This window comes from Paramormyrops kingsleyae, chromosome 2 (assembly GCF_048594095.1).
Source record: "Paramormyrops kingsleyae isolate MSU_618 chromosome 2, PKINGS_0.4, whole genome shotgun sequence".
NCBI lineage: Eukaryota > Metazoa > Chordata > Actinopteri > Osteoglossiformes > Mormyridae > Paramormyrops > Paramormyrops kingsleyae.
The window spans coordinates 42,311,949-42,334,465 of record NC_132798.1 but is presented as its reverse complement, the minus strand read 5'-3'; the positions used below and the strand labels follow the sequence as shown (position 1 = coordinate 42,334,465).

At 42.6% G+C, this 22,517-nt stretch overlaps 2 protein-coding genes across 3 annotated transcripts; both read right to left on the bottom strand.

The window, feature by feature from the left end:
* Positions 1-1,111: 1,111 nt before the first annotated feature.
* Positions 1,112-6,181, bottom strand: LOC111850576 (transmembrane emp24 domain-containing protein 2-like). 2 transcript variants are annotated; one of them, XM_023824591.2, is made up of 5 exons: positions 5,419-6,181; positions 4,119-4,311; positions 3,330-3,350; positions 2,520-2,627; positions 1,112-2,419 (listed from the first exon to the last, which is right to left on the bottom strand). In XM_023824591.2, the coding sequence occupies exons 1-5, from the start codon at positions 5,596-5,598 to the stop codon at positions 2,295-2,297; spliced, it is 627 nt and encodes a 208-aa protein (XP_023680359.1). In that variant the 5' UTR covers positions 5,599-6,181; the 3' UTR covers positions 1,112-2,294. The 2 variants fall into 2 exon arrangements, with proteins under 2 accessions (XP_023680359.1, XP_023680360.1); XM_023824592.2 differs by lacking the exon at positions 3,330-3,350 and having other exon boundaries at positions 5,419-5,944.
* A 4,869-nt stretch (positions 6,182-11,050) lies between these two features.
* vps33a (VPS33A core subunit of CORVET and HOPS complexes) lies at positions 11,051-22,441 on the bottom strand. The gene is made up of 13 exons (XM_072709176.1): positions 21,897-22,441; positions 21,167-21,232; positions 20,944-21,071; positions 20,143-20,329; positions 19,510-19,626; positions 18,141-18,315; positions 17,751-17,944; positions 15,594-15,720; positions 15,100-15,167; positions 14,860-14,997; positions 13,810-13,947; positions 13,444-13,612; positions 11,051-11,967 (listed from the first exon to the last, which is right to left on the bottom strand). The coding sequence occupies exons 1-13, from the start codon at positions 22,110-22,112 to the stop codon at positions 11,777-11,779; spliced, it is 1,914 nt and encodes a 637-aa protein (XP_072565277.1). The 5' UTR covers positions 22,113-22,441; the 3' UTR covers positions 11,051-11,776.
* Between the last annotated feature and the right edge of the window lie 76 nt (positions 22,442-22,517).

Genomic DNA, 22,517 nt, shown 5'->3' with positions numbered 1-22,517 from the left:
GGTTCATTAAGCTGTAATTATGTAAAGTTGGCAGGCAATTATATAAGAATTACTTTTGGTCCTTTAATAAATAGAACATGTTCATTGTTTAGTCAGCAGTTAGACATTTTTTGAGCCTAATTATTTAGGCATAAATCAATTATATTAAAAATGTTATGGATTTAAAAACAAAAAATGACAGATGAATAGTTGGAAGGTAAATTTATCTCAGGTAGGTTTGTGCATCAAAGACCAGACAGCCAACATTTAATTGCAAGAATGAGAGCCAGCAGCCCAAACTAATGGGCTGGTAAGAGTAAGAGCTGGGAATCAGGCACAAAACCCCCAATCTCAGAGGCTGACAGGTATGTCGTCCTCAGAACTAAACTGAACAATCACAGCTAAACACTTACACTGGCTTTACTGATGTACTAATCAGCAGGCCACCTCACCTGCAGTCTTAAGGCGTGACTTAGGTGTATAGTAATACACTCAGGTATTGGAGGGTCTGGGAGCAGAGTAAGACCCTACCAACTACAGGATCTGACATGGCGGCAGCAGGTGACGCGTCTCAGATACTTGCCTGTACATTGACAGTCCACCTTAAAAAAAGCCTGTAAATATATGTGGCCCTTAAATCATATCACTATGAGTTATTCAGCAAGTACAATGTTTGACTGCCAGCAATGTTCCAGTTAATGGGTGAAAGGTCAAATTATGCAATTATTAGTACTGGACAGAAATTAGACACTAGGGTTTTTAAAGGGATTATTAAACAGTCAATAGTGTCATTTTAATAAACATAAGCATGGGATTTCAGGGGCTTCAAATCTGAGGCACTTACAATTAACCAATTACCTTACGGGCAGTAAAAAAAAAACAAAAAAAACAGGTGCTTGTTTAAGTTGGGATACAATAAAAGTACTTGAAATCATACATATCCCTAGACTCCCACTTTATCAGATACTGAAAGATTACACTACACTCCTGGTCAGTTTACCCATAATGCCCCATACCTCCAGTGAAATAGGACCAATCAAATTTCAGTTCTGTGATGGCTCCTGGTTCATGTTTGTGTTCCAGTCCTACATCAACCTGCTCATCATGTAGTGTAATTAATACCCCAGAAAGGTTCACTAAAAACAAATTTATACTTTATTTCAACAATGAATATATAAAGGGTTAAAAAAAATCTTCCCCACTTGGCAAATAACTATAGAACTCAACTCCAGTTTTTATCTATCGTTTCTAGGTGTAAATATACCCAAAATGATACCCAAAATCTGTGTTGTGTGTAGATGTCCATGGAAAAACACTTAAAATACTATTAAAAAAGAGGTTTTGTTTAATTTACTACACCTTTCATGCTTTACAATTTTGGCTTAGCTGTTCTCCATTACATTGAACTACCAACAGTACTCACCGCAGTCCAAAACAAACTGTGGTTACAATAATTTTCCCCCAAAAAGAACAAAAAGATTAACACAGAACACACTGAATAACCCAGATATTAAGGATGTAAACCCCTTTTGCCGATAGTTTTCCCCTTAATTATGGGACAGTAGCACAAGCTCTTTACACACCCTCAGCACTCCTAAAACCGGGCTTTTTAAACCACATCCTCTAAAACCAGTACCAAGTCTTTACAACTAAAACTCTTCCCCAGACTTCATGTATGCCCGCTGTGGACACAGGAATGGACAGAGAATGTTTTGGCTTCTGTTTAGCAGAAGCCACATGAAAGGTGACTCCTGAACAAAACCATAAGCTGGTTATACCCAGAAAAACATGTGTATCTGGTAAAATTAGACTAATGAGTCTAAATGCTCATTCATATATTTAGGCCCACTGCTAAGCTGCTGACCCAAATAAACATGTCCAAACCTCTACTGTACAGGTTATAGTATCTCGGCTGCTAATCCCGGGCTCACTTTCATCAGCACAGGTGAAATGCAGAGCTTCCTTGCTGCTGCATATCACAGGTTCTGTCCATGGTGTTTCATACAAAGCCAATTCAAATAAATAGGTTCTCTAAGGGTGAAGTTTGAAAATGAATTATTAATTGGGATATTAATTAGAAGTGAATTTAATACAGAATGTGGGGGGCGGATTCAAAGTCAAAATGATGCCTTCAAAAGAGACAGACAGGGAAACAAAACCAAATGGATATGGGAGAAAAAACGGAAGGCTTTTCAGAGAGTGGGGTCTTATTTTCAGTCTTAATATAAAGATCGCAGCCACTGGCACCTGGCAAACGGTGAAATGCTCCGGTGGGGGGTGGGCAGATGCAAAAGGGGGGAAAATGCTTTCTTCTTTTAAACGACCCTCCGCACTTCAAAAAACCTCTTCAGGTAGTAAATCTGTCCCAGGGTCATGGCGACCAACACCAGTGCTTCGAAGAAGGACCACAGGACAACTCTGCTGTTTGTGTTGTCATTGACTACGGTACAAGGGGAGAAAAAAGAAAAAAAAAAACACATCAATTAACCAAAAAGTAAATTGTAATTAAAGTGAATAAGCCACTTCACCGTGTGTCTTACTCGCTCTGTGTATCCTCTCCCGAACCTCCATGTACTCCTGCTCGTGCTTAACTGCCGTCATGGCAACCGCCAGCTCGTTGATCATCTCCTCCAGCTTGTTCTGGTGCGCTGAGAAACAAAGAAGGGCAGGTCACTATCTCCCAGTACAGCCAGACCACCTCCTAGCGTGCATGGTGACCAAACAATGCCGTTTAAATCATTCCACAGAACTACGTACAAATAAGACTTCATAATCTGGATAACCCACAACCTGCCTGTAAACAAAATGTAATGACAATGCAGTCCGCTTACAGGAAAAACTTCTTTTTTTAAAGCACACAAACAGAGCATGCACAAATTAAATCAGTTAAAGATACCCCCATTTACTTTCAGTTCACAGGTTAACATTATGTAACAGATTACAAAGTTCTCATGTTAGTCTTCAAGACTATCTCTATAGAATGTTTGCTCTCTTCCTAATGCTAACCTGGTGCAAGAAGATTGTGGGCCTTCATGATTAAACATTGGGGGTGGTGCTGTTTTAATATACTTGTTATCCCATTTTCAGACATAACAAGGTAAAATCCTCTAAGTACAGGATGTGGGATTTATGGCATGGCGGCAGTGCACACATACACTAATCATAACCAGGCAGAAGCAGGTAGGTATTCGTTAAGGAAACCTCACACTCGAGCACGGAGGTAAGAGGCATTGCAAGAAACAAAATAAACACTATCAATACTGCGGTTAAGGAGGAGTGCCACTGAAACATTAACAAAACATGACACAGGTTATTAATCAAACTTCTGTTGCCATGCAACAAAAACCTACCATCCCAGGTGTCACCCCCCCCTGAGGAGGAACAAACCAAGTGGGGGTGGGGGAGGAAACAGATCCAGAGGGAAGATGAAGAAGAGTAGGGGGAAAAAAGACAGACAGCAGAGGGAGAGGAAGCTTTTCAGGAACACGTACAGGTGATAAGGAGTGTGTGCTCATGTTCTGTGACCAGCCGGTGAAGTCGCACTAATGCAGACATTATTACAACCTGTAAAGTGAGCGATTCGGGGAATTTGTACAACCCCAAAGCTTTACAAAAAATATACAGCTAAAAGACAAGCCAATACATGATAATACACATACATGACTATGTACAACTGCATGTTACTGCAGAGGGGAATGGAATATGTAGCCCTACTCTTGCATACAAGGTGCTTGTACTGATGTATATTACATGGCATCAAAAATAGCAGGTGTGACAAACCCATTATTCCATTGTGGTGGGAAAAAACAAATGCAAATAGCTATTTAAATTACTAAAGACCAAGAGGAGTTCAAAAACTGACAGGCTGATAAAGCAGATCAGTGAGAACAAAGGAAAAGGAGGAGTAACCTGGGCATAACTGAGATCAGAGTACTCAATGTCCACGATTACACAAGCGAATAAGACAGTATAAAAGCACCTGTAGTGTAAATGCCAGTAAGCTGTTATAAAACAGATACAGAAGCAGACAAACATACAGGATCAATCAAAATCTAATTGAATAAGGTGTTATTAAAATACAGCTAAACTGCAGGGGGTGAAGACCACAAATCTTGGCTGTGCACAGACCCCTGACCCACCTTCCGTCTCCATTCCATCTCCCTTGGGCGCCTCTCCGATGTCAATGGTGAACATGACGATCTTGGGTGTCATGGTAGACATCTTGTTGCTGAAGCAGAACTTGTACGTACCATCCATGTGGGCAGCCACAGAGTACTTCCCACTGGACTCTCGGTCGCCTTTATAAACCTGTTTCTCATCTGGTCCTGTAATCTGTGGTTGGGAAGCAAGTTTCACACTAATATTAATGCATGGATGACTTTTTTTGTAAGAATAAAGTAATGAAATGTCATCCAGCCATTCATCCTTCGAATGCTTATCACAGTCAGGGTCGCGGGGAGCCTGGAATCTCTCAGGCAGCACATGCCGTAAAGGTTGGGATGGAAACTGCTGGACCAGCCGTTTGGCATACTGGGCATTTTCCGGGCGGCCCAGTAGGTACGTGGGCCGGCAAAATTTATCGTGGGGAATCCCCAAGTCCAGGGCCGATATTTATTCTTAGTCCCGCGCTAGATGCCAGTAGTTTTATGTACAAGTTAACAGAATGTATTGCGGTGATAATGTCACACATGTGCAGGCCGAAATCTACAATGAAGATCCCGCTTTGGTCGGAAAACTTTGTCAGTGTGATTTAACCTCATAAACAACGAGATAATTCTGACACAGACATTTTGTTTTGTTATTGTAAAAGGTTTTCTAACTAAACTGATGGTAAGAAAACAAAAACTTAAAAAATTAAAATGCAAAATCCGGACAACAACGAATTTGGGCGCTGCGGCATGAGGGCAGACACCCGATATCTTTCAAATTTAATGTGGAAAATGACCAAGTTTGAAAGGTTATTAAATCTTGCAGATATGGCATTGAATTTTATCTTACTTGACGTTCACGGCAATCCCCTAAAGACCAACTCTTCCAGCTGTTAACTACTCGCCCGTGTTCATTCCGGGAAATGAAAGCATATCCGGCGATCAGCCAGCCCAAATTCATTCTGTTTATTTATAAGCGATGCTAATAGTAATGGGATTGCTTTATATAAAGTGCTAGTGCATTTAACAAAGCTTTTTCATCTGCGGTCGTTGCTTTCTTGGTACAAATGTACAAATCCAGAAAGGTGTCAATCAAGCCCAGTAATTGAGCTGTGGAAATTTTAAGGCGTCCGATACCACTGGTGTTGTTTTTCTCCCACCAGCCATGTTGCAGCTGTACAATCGGCTCATTTTGTTCTGCATTAAACACCACGCACGGTTAGCGACAAAGTGCTAGGCCCAGTTCTGCACCTGCACGCGGTAGTACAGGAGCGCTCATCCGCGGCCTCACCTCCACATCGATGTCGAGGAAGCCTCCCTCGGCTACCTCGAACATGAGGCCCATCTTGGTGCCCGAGTTAACGCGCTCGAAGAAGCACTCCTCGGCGTGGGCATCTATACTGACAAAGTACCCAGAAGCAGTGGCGGATAATACTGCCGCAAGGACCAGGAGTTCCGAAAAGGTGTACATTTCTTCTTATTTATCGCCCACTCTGCTCTGGGGAGGTGAGAGGTACTCCGAATCCGTGAGGTTCCGGCGAGGCATCAACTTGCAGAGGTGGAGTTTGCGTTGACGAGCCTTGAGAAAGGAAACGTGAGCCCCAGCGAAAGTGCCACGTAAATCCGGACGGCACGCAGCGAAGGACAAACAGAGCGCGCATCGCCCCCCTCAGTGGGTGACAGGAGGGGCTACCTGTCACAATAAAAACTCTCGGACTCTAAAACTCCGTCGCCCCCTGAACTTATATGTAACGTACGTCACATTAAACGCTAATTTTCACAAATTTAGTTATTCATTAATTTAAATATATTACACTCAAGCGAGGCCGATTAAAACTCACGACCTCCTATCTTTCAAAGTAACCCAAGATTGCAAATGAACACCGTTTTCATTCTTTTAACAAAGCAACCAGGGGGAAGACTATACCACGAAGCAGGATTAAGGGAAAGTCCGACTTATTTCGACAAGTGGGAGTTCCATTCCATCAACGTCCCTTAAATGAATCCCCGCTGAGCTACCATGGCAACTTAGGCGAGTGAACAAGTCCGCTCTGGACCAGGTTACCTGTCTCGCTTAGTTACGCGTTGTCTCAAAGAACGTCCGACGTGTGGGAACAGATTCCCAAAAGATCGTTCCGATGGACGAAATTCAGCGTTCTCACTACACGTCATGTAATAAATATAATAAAGCCTATAAAAACCACGTCTCCGCATTCTAATTAATACCAAAATAATTCAAATAAAAGCGTACCCATTCTACAAAGGTCAAACATGGAATGCAATAACTGAAATTGAAAACATTTTTATATTTAGTTTAGTTACTGCTACTTTAAAAGTTTATTAGTATTTTACTAATACAAAGACAAGATTCGGTTATTTGTGCAGAACATTTCACAGTTTCACACGGATGCGATTGAAAGTATTTTACGGAAATCAAATAATACAGAACAACATTATGTAGTAAGAATGACACGTGAACCCAACCCAGAAGGTTCCCTGTTGACTCTGGGGATCGAACCAGGAACTTTCGCGGTAGGCCTATAAGGCGACACCATGAAACACTGTACCATCATGTCACTGTATTAGGCATTTGTAACATTTACATAATTTACGCAATTTGTCTGCAATTCTTTGTCAAGAAAACTCCCTGGCTTTATTTATGGCCACAGTATTGCCTTTTTTAAAGCGATTACATCTTTGTATTTTTCATACAGCTGAATCAGCAGCGTTTGTTCTGCGGCAGAAAAAAACACTGCTCTCGTACGTTTCACACGTTTTCCGACTCATTTGATTTATCTATCGTTCATCCATTCATTTAGGCTTCTTAAATATCTCGGGTGTGCACACTAAGTGAGACTATGCAAGTGTGTCTTGTATGAGCTAGCCTTGATTAATTAAAGTGGAACTGGGTTAGCTGAACGACATGAGGATTAATTTAGAGATGGCGCTAGTTTGAATCAGACTTTTTCGGGAAAGTCTGGCTTTCTTTAGCTACTTTCATGGAATAACCCCAGGCCCATGGGCAGGTAATAAAATTACGGGTTTGAACACGTCCCCTGTAGGCAAAATCTTTCCCGAGGGCGATACCGGCAAATCTACCGATGGGTTCTTTTCGTAGGGCTACCGGACACCCCGTGAAATTTCAAACTTACGGGCCACATATCTATGTGGTAATGTAGGCCTAAGCAATATTCAAAATAGGGGCGTGACTAAGGCTGTTTCAGCAACCCCCCCCCCCCCCCCCCAAAAAAAAGATCTTTAGACCCCGTAAATAAATCCACTCCAATTACTTAAGTATGTGCTGGGATTCATGTAAATGCTTAGCACCCTTTTCATAAATCCTTGGTGACGTTCCTAATTCAGAATGCTTTTTAATGTTAAATTAAATTAAGTTCTACATTCATCGTTATTTGCGACATAACAATGGTTGTATTCAATTTTACTGCATGTTGGAAAACTCCACACGTGCTCCTAGGTGTAGGCTACATGACATGGTAAATTCCCCTGACGACGTTACTTAAACCTGCATGCGTACATAGGCTTACGGTTGGTTACTGGTCAGCTTTACTAAAGAACAATTTTCAGAAGAAATTGTATACATTTATCAGACTGGATGCTTTTTAGTTCTCTGTGGATCCTTTGCAAATAACAGCTAAATATATATTTTAAACGTTTAACAAAAAAGACTGTGGCAATAATAGTTATTCTATTTCTTAAACATTCAAATGTTACTTTTCATACGTATCTCGGAGTTTATTTCATTGCTGTTTGTCCTATTTCCTTTGCTTTGAGCTGTGTGATCATAATTAAAAATAAATGCAATGTATATTATAAATTATTGATCCAGTGACATTCAAATAATATATGGAATATTCAGATTGTATGCATTATGACCATGTAACACAGGACAAACGAATAAATCCTCACAAGCGGCAGGTATTTTAGCTTTTCTTAAGCACGTTGTTTCAAAGACCAAGAAACTGAAAATCAGTAAGGACAAATTATAAACATTAAAAGATAAAAAAGGGTTACAAAAGAAACTGAAAACCGATTTAAAATGAACCCATTAACGTTTTATTTTGACGGTAACCATAATTTAAATAGACTAAGTAAAGGAAGACATGTACTGTAACACAATTAAATTGAACATTTGGTTACTGAAAATCTGTCTGTGTACCGTGTGAAGCTGTTACAAAAATATTTTTTAACTTCAAGGTAGATTAAGTTAAGGCAATAAATGTGAGAAAATTATAGGCCTATTTGCATAAAGTAAGGCATATACAGTAGGAGACATCGAGCCAATCGGGCCTTATTAATGTGATTACCAATGCATGTAATTTTTCGTGCATTTTATTAATGTTCAAGCAAGCCTACTTGTCATGACCAGAATGAATATTTCCGTTTTGTTCCACACATTTCACTTTTAAACGATTAAAATATTTATATTGACAGACATGATTTAATGATGCGTGATGCATTCAACAAAGAACAACTGGAGCATTCGACAATTTCCACCGTACAGAAATAGTTTTGTAAGAGTACCATTTTCATACAATAGTGAATAGCGTAGTGTCGTTTGTGTACTTTACTTTGCAACCATGAAATATGTTGTCCATCCTGCTAGCAGAAGTGCTCCCAAAAGCACTGTATAGCTGAAGAGCACAAACTTCAGCAGCTCCTTGAGAGTCCGCAGGAAGCGGATGGTCAGCGGCTCCACATCAAAGCGACAGGCGTCCAATTCCAACCGTGATCTCGCCATGTCTTCCTCGCCAGACTTGGCCTGCCAAGACAGTGTTAACAACAGTATACACCCGTCGTTTATTACATATATCCTATCTTCATTTTTCCCGTTTACTTTCTTCAATTTAGTACTTATTAGACCCAAGAACAGGAACTGTCAACCTATGTAAATTATTTGACAAAGAGCAGTAATGTACTCTGGTTGCGCAGCAATTTCATACATTTTTAATACTTTAATTGCTCTTAATGTTCTGCATGGATTCCATTAAACCTCGGTAGCCCCAGACTCTTCAATATGGTAGACACAAATAATTTATTAAAAAGTAGCCTAGTACCTGTGTCTTAAACACTGTTCACTACTGTATTAATGAGTTAGATTTTAGATAAAAGAATTTTAAAATATACGGCATTCTCATTATAATCGAAATGGAATTACCTATCCTTGGTGCTGAAACAGATTTAAAAACCCATGCGCGCTTCGTACAAGTATCGCATATAATGTTCGTTAGCTCAAGTGAGATAAAACTAAATGTTATGCATGCGACTTGAAAACATCTATACACTCTATTCAACACACTGCAAAGTGCATTTTTAAATCCACGTACACTTCCATAAATGCCGTTTAAAAAGATTTTCCACTATGTTCAAAGCACTAATGGCAATTCTTAAATACACAGACATTTTATTGGGACACGGGATGACATGTATCGTTATATTTAGCCTATTGCAGATTAATGAAACTGCTAATTAATTACAATGAAAGGATTCAAGAAAAAATAATCGAAGGGAAATAAAACAATAACTAAAATAATCTGTAAAATAGCCTAGATCTTATTAGCAATACTCACTCGTTCACTGGATTTTACTTCTTGAAATTAAAGTTGAAGTCCTCGACGCACCACAACGGTTCCCTTAGCGTTATGATGGGAAAACAAGGTGATGTTGGTAGCCACAAGTCGTAATGGCATAGGAGCGGCCAAGGGCAATTAAATTGATTGCAGGAGTCAAAACCCTTGGGTTTCCTAATGGAGAGCAAAGCACAGTCACGGGCTACACGTGCATCTCCTGGGTGAGTCCGAGGCAGACTTTCTCAGGCTCAGTCTCCTCACGTGTTTCATAAAGCTGTGTCATTGTTCCTCTCATAAAGAAAGATTTCCCATTCGATCCCGGTTTCTCTAACTTTTCTAGTATTTATTAATATTTCGAGTAAATATAATCAGTAAAATGGAGTTGAAGGAAGGTTTTCACCAGCACTTTTGTGCTGTTTGGATTTTGATGTGCACAAACTTATTTTTTTCGTAAAGTGTACCTTTCAGTTATTTTAAACTGTCACTTGTTAGTGTGTAGTGGCGACACATAGAGAAAAGTAAATTTTACCGAAAGCACGGTTGGACGAGCAGATACGCTAATGTACGCAAAGCATAGCCTACATTTGAACCGACATTTAAGGCCTGACGATCTATACTCCGTGCCGCTTCTGTCCGTATGAGTGATCGGCTTCATGTCACTACTTCGTACTATTTTCCGGACAAAAGGTTCCTGGCGCAGGACACGGACCTGCTATCGATCGGAGAAAGATCAAACTCAAGCGTCAACCGAGTTATCTTCCCCCGAAACAGGGAGCAAATGGCCCCTTAATTCAATCAGCCCCCATGCTATCAAATCATTGCCTGATCCAGACCATAAGATCCAGGAATAACCGGCCTATTATCTGACTGATGAGTGGCTTGTTAGCGGTAATTGCTCCTCCAGAGAGCCTGGCTGCTACCGGCGCACCGAGCTTCCAGTCTTTTTAGGTCCATCTTTAACTGCTGAAAGGAAGAAAAACCCCTTTTTGGCTAATTTTTATTGATGTCACAGACTGCTTCAGCATCAAATACTAATCTGTACACTTTAGGCGAGGTGTCTTTCAAACCAATAATGGCCATGATTTAAATCACATTTACATTTATTTAGCAGAGGCTTTTGTCCAAAAATGAATTAATTGAATTTGATTTATTGTGAGAGAGGAGGGTTAGCATACCGTGCAGATAAGGAACAATGGTACCAATGTGCAAAAAAGCTCCATGGGTGAGACTAGCTGCAACTGGGTAGGTGGTTTGTATCTGCAGAACAATACCAGTTAAGTAAACAAAACTGAACCATTTGACCCTTATCTATCCATTTCACACAGACCACTGCTGCTCATTTGATAGTTTATTTACAAAAAAACCTTGAGCACAGCACAGGTGTCACAAAACAGAGAAAGGTGAAAGCCCAACACAACATGTAATGGACGGGGCTCTGGGACACAGGTGGCACTGGGAACGGCCCAGGAGACCCCAATGGTCTCCACATGCTCCTCAATCCCTTTCCATCTGGAGCTGCAGCCTCCAGTCCTGGTGCTGCAGCCCAGTCAAATAATCCCAGTTCATCCCTTCTGCACACAACAGGTTTTTGAATTGTGCATGAAGGCTTCTTTAGTTCATTTTGGCAGATAATCAATAGAATAGAATGTTTAAGCTCTGACCTTAAACCGGCATGCACACCTGTCACTGTCACAGTAAGGAATTATCTTCCGGAACTGTCTTAAGTAAAAGACACTGTTAATGAAGGAGCAGATGGAGAGGGACAGGTACGGCTGGAAACCTGCTAACAGGGACACGTGTGATGGGCATGTTCAGCTCCAGTGTGCGTAGGAGGGCTGGGCTTTGGTAACAGTCAAAAGGATCATGAAGCCACAAACTACAGAATCTTAGCAATGCTTCGACTGATACAGGCAAGATGGCTGTTTGGAGCTGGGGAGGGATCATCCCTTGAGGAGGGAGCAGGTGATCTTGTAAAACATAAGGCTGAAGAGTCCTGATACCCAGAGCACAAAGCCTCCTCTCACGGGCAAGCCCGGGGGGGGGGGGCAAACAGTATGCCCATTAGGGCGGCACTTCCAGCCGCTCCATCAGGGACTTGATGAAGCTGGTGCCGTTGATGAGCTTGGTGGTGGCGATCACGTACTCTGTTCCCCCGTCCTCCATCTGGGACAGGAAGCGTAGGGCGGCGATCTCAGCGTACGTCACGCCTCCCAGAAAGAACACCAGCGTGATCCTGTTCTCCCCCTGCTGGCCTGTGGAGGTGGGGCGACAAACAGGCACATATTCCGCTTTCTGCTTGACATCATCAAAATGGACTCCTCCGTACCTCCAGCTGCCCCCTCCCAAAACAGCCCTCCCACGGTGTCATCAGTAATTGCTGGATTATCTTGTAACCCCCCCACACCAATTTAATTATCACTTTCCCTGTACCCATACAGTCCCAACAAGCAGAGGCACGTCTGCCAAAACACAGCATCTGAGAAACATGGTGCTAATTAGCATGCATCATATCTGATGCACCACGCCCAGTACTGCTGCAGGAAGAACACAGGGAGACAGCAGGACAGTACTACTGAAGGACAATACTACAGATCTTAGTAACTACAACTCACCAGGTAACATGCACTAGTTGCAGAGCGAGCAAGCAGTAACAACAGCTGATGGCCATGTATTTTCAGGCTCACTTTCAATATTCAAGTCTAGACTAAAAACACACCTATTTAGTTTAGCTTATAGGGACACTAGTTCTAGCTCTAGCTAGCTTCTCACTCCCAGTTAAACCGATAGTGTGAGGTGTAGAGCTGGGTGGGGATCGGTGCCATTGGCTTTGGATAAACTGAATTGACAGTGCTGTCACTCTAGCTTCACAATTGCTTGTGGGATTGGAGTGCTGACATTTCAGGGACTCCCCATGCCTGCATTCCCACCTGCCTCTCCCTCCTACTTATGCTGCCATAGCCATATCTGCCGGAGCATTGCACTTCATATTGCACTCATCTAACTTTTAGCACTGCCTATAGTCTCCCTTTGACTAATTGCATTTATTTCCACCACCTTCTCCTGGGTGGTGCTACCTGGAGCCTTCAATCTATCAAGATGTCCAGCACACCCTGCAACATGTGACGTCGCCACTGCCAATGACGACTGTGCATCCAGCTCGCCGTTCTGCCAGTGTCATCTTCCTTGTATGACCCGCTCCCTGCCTTCTGGCTGCCTGGCGATTGGAGGAAGTGTTGGCACCGGCTTGTCATCTCCCCCTGCTCCCCGTTTGTGTTTCAGACTAAACTGTATTTGACTCTCCCTGCCGGCCCCTGGAGGATGGGCTCCCCCTTTGAGTCTGGTCCCTCCCAAGGTTTCTTCCTTCTAGGGAGTTTTTCCTTGCCACTGTCGCCTATGGCTTACTCACTGGGGGCTTTGGGTGGGGATGCTGTAAAGCGCTTTGGGACAATGTAATGTTGTGATAATGCGCTATACAAAAATAAATTTGTTGTTGTTGTTGTTGTTGTTGTATGGATCATTACTGCCAAAGTAGCTAAACCGTTTCCCAAGCGCACCAGCAACACGACCAGTCCGCCCCTTCCCAAACGGACGAAGACAGACAGACGGACAGATACCATCCCTTGCTCTCACTCTTTGTTCCACCTCTCCCATAAATCAGACCCACGCCTTATCTGTGCCTGGCACATGGGAAACGGCTTGCTGAGGGCCGTCCGCCCCCCCATACACACGTTTCTTGTGCAGCCCCGAGGGGAGCTGCTGGCGCTCTTCGAAGTGCGGCCCCGGCAGCATCTTCAGCACCTCCTCTATGCTGCGCCAGCCGGGCCGGGCCAGCAGCTGGGTGAGCCGCACGCTGAGGGGCGCGTAGCCGCTGTACACGTAGGAGATGTCGTTGGGGTTCTGCAGGGGGGGGGGGGGGGGGGGCACCCAGCGGACACACTCAGACACTGTCACCTACAGCACCGCCGTGACATGACTGGCCAGAAAGGACACTGGGCTACTTTTTAAAAGAGAATACTTATTTAGTTATTCAACTAAAAACAATGTAACATAACAATTAAGACTTAAGCCAAAACATAAAATTGATGGGAAGCCACCTGCTCATTGGCGTCCTCCATCCACAGCTTGAGTGTCTTCCTGATGGTGGGGTAGTTGTTCCGGGTTGCTGTCTGCAGTTTCAGGAGGCCAGCTTTCTCCAGGTTATTCAGTGTTAAAATGTGCTGGAAGCCATAGGTCTGTGGGGAAGAGATGAGCTCTGAATGTCCTCTGAATCTTAGCACAGCCACAGAGACTCAAACATTTCCTCATCCTCACATCCAGAAGCTATTTCTGTGGTAGAGAAAGCAGCTATGGCTCTCCTGGTCACAACACTGCAGCCGAAGCCCATCTGTCTATTAAATCGTATGCAGTTCCGCCCATCCCAGGCGGAGGAACAGGGAGGCCTACAAACTTGAAGGTGTAAGGCAACACTGCTATCTACAGGGCCACTGTGCCACTCCATGTCAGTTACTAGTTACCAGTTAAACCACAACACATTAGCTTATTATTACCCGTATCTGTATAAAATATAAAATACTGCAGTATAAATGCTAATCAGTCAGGATAAATAGTTCAGCATAGCACATATTCAGATATGCACAGGGATTTTTGGAAATCAGAAATACATTGAATACAAGGACACACAGTTGAGTAGTCTTTTGCTTGTATTTTGTTCTTATTATTACTACTACTACTAGTGTTTTTAATTTACTTTCCCTTGTGTTGTTTCATCTTGATAGTAATAGTATTTCTGGGGGTTTCAGTGCTGTACAGCACTCTGTGACCTGTTTGTGAAAGGCGCTTTATTGTTGAGTACCTTGTTTTACTGTTATTAATCTTAAAAGCCCAAAGCGATTTTAATGATTGAAAAATGTTCAAAGAGTAAAATAAAAGTTTAAGATCATTATGCATTTATAATGTTCGAAGGCTGGGGAATGTGCAGGTCACAGGCATTTCCAGATTGACGTCGATAGAATCAACATAAATACCCCTAAACATGGACTGAATGGGCTGGCAGGAATATACATGTGCTTTTGAATGCATGTGGCATCATACAGCTGTATCAGAGAGATGTGATGACTTGGGTACACAGATCAGTTAAGCTCTACCTGCAGGATCTCCCTCTTGTAAAAGTCCAGAACTTTCTGCTTGAGGCCATTGTTGCACACAGACTGCATGCAGACCAGACGCAGGATCTTGATCAAGGGGTCCTTGCGAGCGATGCAGTCCTCTATGTAGGTGTTGGCCTGCCGGGGGGGGGGGGGGGGTCCTTTATTGCTCGCAGACAGCACACAGCCACCTCTCATTAAGGTGGTGCTGAAGGTGGGGGGGCGGGGGATTTGCCATACCTTGTCAGTGTCCACTCCAGTCATAAACTCCTGCTCCACCGTCAAGTTATCGAAAAAGGCATCGGAAGCTATAAAAGAGAATAAAAACAAAACAAGTGCAAAATTTACGCTGCATCGTTTGTCCTATAAATGTACATTTCAGCTGCTCACCAGATTCTTTTACCCAATGTGATTCGTAGAAACTATGATTCTACATTTAAATAATTTGTGTGGTTCCATATTTATTTACTAAAACAAGTATATCACTTTAGGGTGTAACAGCCTGGAATCTTCTTGCTTTTAAACAAACAGTCCCTTTCTGACATAAGTGTAGCACTTATCAGCTGGGCACACATAGGGCTAGTGAGGGTCCGTATGAAACATCTAGGGTGGTGTAGGCACAGGAGGGGCTCCAATGCTGAAGGCTCTGCCCTTGAGGAGGGGACTGAGCCTAATCCGATCCCATGATACATCTCAGGTAGAAGTGGTAAGTCTGCGGGGGCGCTGTCTCTCACTGGTGATGTCCTTGATGAGCTCCGCGACGGACGTGTGGTTGGCCAGGGAGGTACGGGCCGCCTGCATGTGGGGCAGCTGCGACACAAACTGCTTGATTTCTCCCACCGTCTTGGCATTGTGGCGCTCCTGTTAAGACAAAGCATCTGCCATGGAGACACGTCTGCCTGAGCGGCCGAGGGCTGCAGCCACGCCCACAGGCTCCAGCAGGACACTGGGGAGGATGCTGGGGTAAGAATGACCCCCTGCCGCTGTTCTTGTGGGTTACAAAGACTTCTCTGGCTTTTCCCCAGTACCAGATATGGATATGGGGAAGGAACCACAAATTCTAAACAAGGAGTGAGTTAGTGAGAAAGCGCAAGAGAGTGAGAGAGAAAAAGAGGAGGAAAGGCAGCGCAAAATGAGCAGTCAAAGAAAATACATATACATATTACATTATATACATACACACACACACACACACACACACACACACACACACACACACACATTTCTGTTAACACTGTGTGATCCTCACCCCCTTTATTTGTTCTCATTTTCATTTTTTTGGGGCGGGGATCAGTCTCACTGCCATTTCTTAGGTGGGAAAATGCTTAGCTAAAATTAAAGTCCCAGGTTCAAGGTGGCCGTCCATTCCCTGCCTGAGAATTCCCAGAAGCACCTGCCCACTCAGCCCATGGAGGTGGTGTGGGGGGGGAGCACTTAGCCTGCTAGCCAGCCAAGGACGTTGACCTTGGGAAACAATCAGTGGAACCATGGAGACCGTTCTGCACTACTCAGCTACTCTTAAGAGCCATCTGTACCACATCATTGTGTCGATTATATTACCCTGCAAAATTAACATGAAGGACTGAGTAATGATTAAAATGCATCAAGCTTGAATAAGCCCCCTCCCCTAAAAATCAAGCCAGATCAACCCCAATAATCTAATGAACTCAGTCACACCCTGGAGCACCCACTGAAATTAAGTTGTCAATTTGTCCGAAGGGGTTTTGTTTAACCGCAAAAGACCAACAAACATTCTGGACGAGTCTAGACATGATGCAACAAACAAAGGCTAACATGCAAAAGAGGACCTAGCAGAAAGCAATTTCCTTTTTCATTAACACATCACACTGGAGAAAAGGCTGCTCTGCACACACAATCAGCCCTTTCTGTCCCCTACGGATGTTCCAGAACATTCTCAAGTGCATGGTGAGATGGGATACCATTCTGCTAGTGCTCCTTAAGCTTTACTTTATGCACCATGTGTGAGTTTGTTGATTAACATATTGGAGAGAGACTAATTCCACGTGGTTACTGTATGCAGCTACAGGTTTAACTCTCAGGCAGGTAAATACTTATACAACAATCTGTTAGTTAACAAGGTGAAAAATTCATCAGATCAGAGGCCAAGAGATTGGTCTAAATTAGGGGTGGTTATTCAGAAAGGGCCACTGTGTATGCAGATTTCTGCTGTAACTCCTAATTAGATTACTAATTAGAGGAATGATTGACTGAAGAGTCCTCACACCTGGGATTGAACAGTTGACCTAAAGATTATCCCAAAAAACCTGCATGCACACTGGCCCTCTATTGATAAGATAGGCAACCCCTGCTCTAAATAATAGTTTCCACATTTCTTATTTGGCTTCAGTATTACTAAACAATGGTATCGATCGAGATTAAAGGTCAAATCTTAAGTGATGATTCAGAGGTGAATATAAATAGTAAACTCATAAACGTACTCCTAACACTAAGCACTGCTGCATACACCACTTCTCAAAGCAAAATCTGCCCCAACACTTTTCAAACTAACCAGAGATCATTTCTTCAATGTACAGCTGGATCAATATACAACATGGAATCTGGGGGAAACTGATGGCTCCCAAGGTGACCAGCAGAACATAAAACTTGGCAAAGTGGCCATTTGTATTTACTTGTTAATACAGTGGTACCTCAGTACTCAAACTTATTAGAACTCGAATTTCTTATTTGGCTTCAGTATTACTAAACAATGGTATCGATCGAGATTAAAGGTCAAATCTTAAGTGATGATTCAGAGGTGAATATAAATAGTAACAGATTTCCTAACAATCCAACCATGTGGTGGAATATCTGGTCAAGTTAGACTGCAGTGTACTCCTAAGCCATGGGCAGCCAGGAGAACATGGACCAACCTCAAAGGCAGCTGAGATGATCTTGGCCTTCTTGCTGAGAGCGGCCCCCACGGCGTTGAAGTTTTTGTCACGGATCTCAGCGTAGAGCTCCTCAGCGGAGTTGAGCTGCAGCTTTTTGGGCTCCGTGGGGAGGTCCTTTTCTCCTTCACCTTGCTTCTTCTGGGCAAACTTCTCCGGGGGCAGCTTAACGTAGCCTGTGATGGGGGTCACAGGGTGGATGGAGGGTCATTTGGGCTCACTTCCCTTAACAGCAGATTCCAAGATGCTCCAGGCCAGCCAAAAATTCCCACTTGCTCGCCATTAATAGGGACTTCACCATAAAAGAGGGATTCTGAAAAAAACCTCAACCAGAAGGGAGAAGCAGCAGCTCTGATGCAGCCAGGAGCTCACCGTTGTTGATGCTGTAGATCTCGTCAATCAGCCCCTCGTAGGTGAGCTGCGTTGCCAGCGGCGTGAGCAGGTCCACGTTTCGGTCCAACAGCAGCAGCGTGTCAAACACCGGCAGGATCTGTGTCTGGCAACCTGCAAACTCCCTCTTCATCCTAAGCATCATGTTGGCCACGTGCTGCAGGACAGCATCACTGGTCATCATCCTCCACATCAAGCACTCATAAACGTACTCCTAACACTAAGCACTGCTGCATACACCACTTCTCAAAGCAAAATCTGCCCCAACACTTTTCAAACTAACCAGACATCATTTCTTCAATGTACAGCTGGATCAATATACAACATGGAAGCTGGGGGAAACTAATGGCTCCCAAGGTGACCAGCATAACATAAAACTTGGCAAAGTGGCCATTTGTATTTACTTGTTAATACAGTGGTACCTCAGTACTCAAACTTATTAGAACTCGAATTTCTTAAAAGTCGAACTAACCAGTTTGAAAAAAAAATGACCTAGAACTCGATCTGAATCTCAGAATTCGAACCGTGAACGCCGACCTAAGATAACCTGTACATGCGGGGAAATGAGTCACACAGCACGTCTCTCAGCGAAAACAAAGGGTAACGCTTCAGTCTCAGCCTCACATTCGCTGTGATAGCATCGTTTGTTGGTGATAGTGCTTTTGTTATTGAAAATATCAGGTAATACACTGTACTTTATATCATTTTGGTAGCCAATGCTCACCAAAAGGTTACGCAATAGTTGTACAGATGTTACAACCTAAACGTTTGTGATTTACAAACAAATTAACAAATACAAAGTAATAATAAAAATAAACAATGGACCGCATGGCATACACTCTCAATTTTTTTCTCATTTTTTAAAATGTTTTGCTTTTGTTCCTACATTAAATACAAACCCTTAGTATGACTCAAGGTAGTAGTGCTGTGTCTGGCTTTATGAAAAAGGTGTCGTTTTTTTTATTTATTTTTTTTAAACTTTACACATTGTTTGGATACATTTATTTTCTTACTTTACAAATTACTGTTACAAATGTGTTTAGATGCGTTTAGTATATGCTCTTCTTGTTTTATCCTGTTCATTTTGTGTTTAAATGCTAAAGAATAACCATATTTAGGTGTAATTTTTTGGGGCCGGGAACCAATTAATTGATTTTCCATTATTTCTTATGGGAAAAATTCGATCAAAACTCGAACTTTTTAGGATTTGAACCCGAGTTCTGAGGTACCACTGTATCTTATACCATGTTATAAACAAATAAGCAAACACTTGATTAACTAAGAAGCCAAAGCCACTGTGCTATAACAGAAAAGAAGGGGGGGGGTCTGCTTATCCATCTCTCCCACGCACCCGTGCACACTCCCCCTTCCCGAAAATCTGTGGGATGGTGCCGTATAGCGCCTGGAGGGTCATCAGTCCCTTGGCCGTGTGGTACAGGCTGGTCTGGTCGTTCTCAAGGTAGCACTCCTGTGTGGGTTTTACAGGAAGACACAATTAGTATAAAGCACTGGGGGGGCTGCATAAGTAGTTGACAAGTAAAAATCAGTGTCTAGTGGATGGAAAAGAATCAGCAGAGTGATTTTACTGTGGGGTCCCTGAGCCCCATAACCCCTAGTTGCTCCAGGGACTGTCGAACCCTATTTTCTCAATTGTATGTCTCAATTGTATATCATGTACAATCATAGAAATGGCCAATACAACGCAACATTAAAAACACATATAGAGACGGACAAGAACATGGACAAATGCAAGATGAACACACAGTAAAACAGATGCAAATTTTTTTTAAATGCTGTACTTTTCATTGTGTTTTTTGGCCTCCCTAGTGTGAACATATCCTAAATGTAAATTATAACTCTGCTTTATTTTCTAAGGCCCAGAGATCAGAGAGTGTTAATCCTGAAGCCTGCAGTATAACATTTGTAAATGTTGTCAGGCATGTTGAATGTGCAGTTTGGGACCGACATGGCTTGGCCAACAAACCCGAAATGCGCTCTCAGACTCCATGGACAGCAGGTCCCCATCATAAGGGATGAGATCCAGGATGTATTCATCCACATTGATCAGCGAGCCCAGCACACCCTTCTCCTTCAGCCGCTGCTCACACAGAAGGCTCCGGCGCGGCACAAACAGGACGTGGAAGTCACGTGGCGTGCGGAGTTTGTCCTCGCTGCCAGGGAAGCATGCGCGCACACACACACACGCACGCAGGCACACACACACACACACAAAAAATGTGTTTAATCATTATGCATGGAAGAACTTACAGGGCAATTGAACAGTCAAGCATTTTCCACAACTGATTATCAAGTACAGGTGAATGGTAAAGCTGAAGCACAGGGCACATTCAAAATCATGCACTAAGAGCAAATCGCATAACATTTTAGTGACTCATTTTTAGAATGTGGGAGAAAACCAGAGTATCCTGAAGAATCCTGTGGAAACAGGAAGAACATGCAAATTCCACACACCCTGATGCGGGGCCAGAATACAAGCCATGGCTATGGAGGAAAGAAACCATACAATGTATCATTTTTTTAAAAACTGTAACCATTTTCTAGAGATGAACCTTGACAAGAGAAAGGAAAACTAACAAAGAAAAACTAGCATGGAGCTACAAAAAGTAGCAACCGCAAGCAGGCCCATCATAGATGCTCAGCACGCAGACCCCCTGTACAGTGTGGGAGGGAATAACACAGATGCTTTAATCTAATCATACCATCAGCTGACACACTCCACAGCACGGACTGATGCCAGTTTGGCCTCTGCTTTTGGGAGACTGACCTAGCAACATTATCTGCAATTATGTCCATTAACTCCAGCTTTGGCCTTACGAAGAAGATGATGTTCTTAACGTCGGCTGCCGGAAGACGTCCCGGCTTGAGAGTGAACATCTTCTCCACCTCATGTTCCTGTGAGAGCGGGATTAATTATCAAAAATGCACAAGGTAACATGCACAGTAAAAGACTTGCTTGCATTTAAAAAATCGTGATTAGAAGTCCATACCTTCAGTAAAGAATACTGAGCAATTAATCCAAAGGGGCCAGTCAGATACTCATCCCATACAATTGCCTGTGGAAAATAAACAAAAAATATTACTGTACCAAAAACTTATTTGTCAGCTTAAAACATGCTCTTAAGTCATACTTATAAAGCAACGGTGACAATAGTTGAAGGCTTTGGTCAGGATATTTTGTGCTTTCCTTGGTTCAAGTTTAGTCTAGACTGAAGCACTCCATGTAATCCTTACGTATTCTTTGTTTTTTCTCTCTGCCAAACAGTCAATTATGAGATGACTAACATTATTCTGGGTTAAAAGCGGGGTAGGACATGTTTGGGTAAATTCGGATGGGGGATAACAGTCAAACTTCCTGTGATACCATTTCATATCGCTGAGTAGTATGACTATTCATATACAATGATACAAGTCTTAATGTATTAACTTCAATAAACAGGCGTGTATTAATTTGTCAGCTACAATATCTGTATATGTAACAGACTTTGGCAAGCTCTGCGTATAACAAGGGATGCAAATATAAATAATAACTAATTAAATTTGTTTGGAATGCAGTGTAGGTTATGATAACCTGATACCATCGACCCGACAAATGTATTTAATATGTGATGGACAACGTTAAATGATGACAGAAAAACGGACGGTTTACCAAGGGTCTATATAAATATTTACAACCGGAGTGGTGAATAACCTTTACAGACCAAATCACACAAACAATACCTTGCTACCAGCGCATTTGTCCAAAAATTCTCGCAGCTCCTTCCGTGCGGCCTCTCTCAAAATATTAAGATTCACTCTTCCGTAAGACAGGTGCGCCGCCATCTTCCTGCCTTCCGAAACAAGAATCATGTGACAAACGGGTGGATCACGTGACCTATGGTCGTGTTTTTCGAAGTCATGTGTTCTCGTCGAATATTGCGCAAGGCGTCTTTTCATTAATGTTCACACTATATCCACATTATTTGATTAACATTTACCACAGTTCTTTTATTAAATATATATTTTACTTTGAGTGTAATCATAAATTATGTTATGCATATTACATTTGTACATCTTTTTATTTAATGTGTTCTGTTAACATTCTGTAGCTCATATATTCAGACTCTTCATTGCGTGAATTTCGCCTCGTTTTATGTGGCATTTGTACGATAAGTCCTCATTTGGTGATTATGCAAAATAACTACATAATTTACTATTCAACGGTATGTTTAAATTTGTTACTTCGTATTTAACGTAAATTAACTGTATTCTATATATGCAGCAATATTAAGCGGGACAAATCGAGCGCTCCCGTTACAAGCCGACGACGTGTCTCGGTGTGGTCCCGTTAGGTCGCACTGC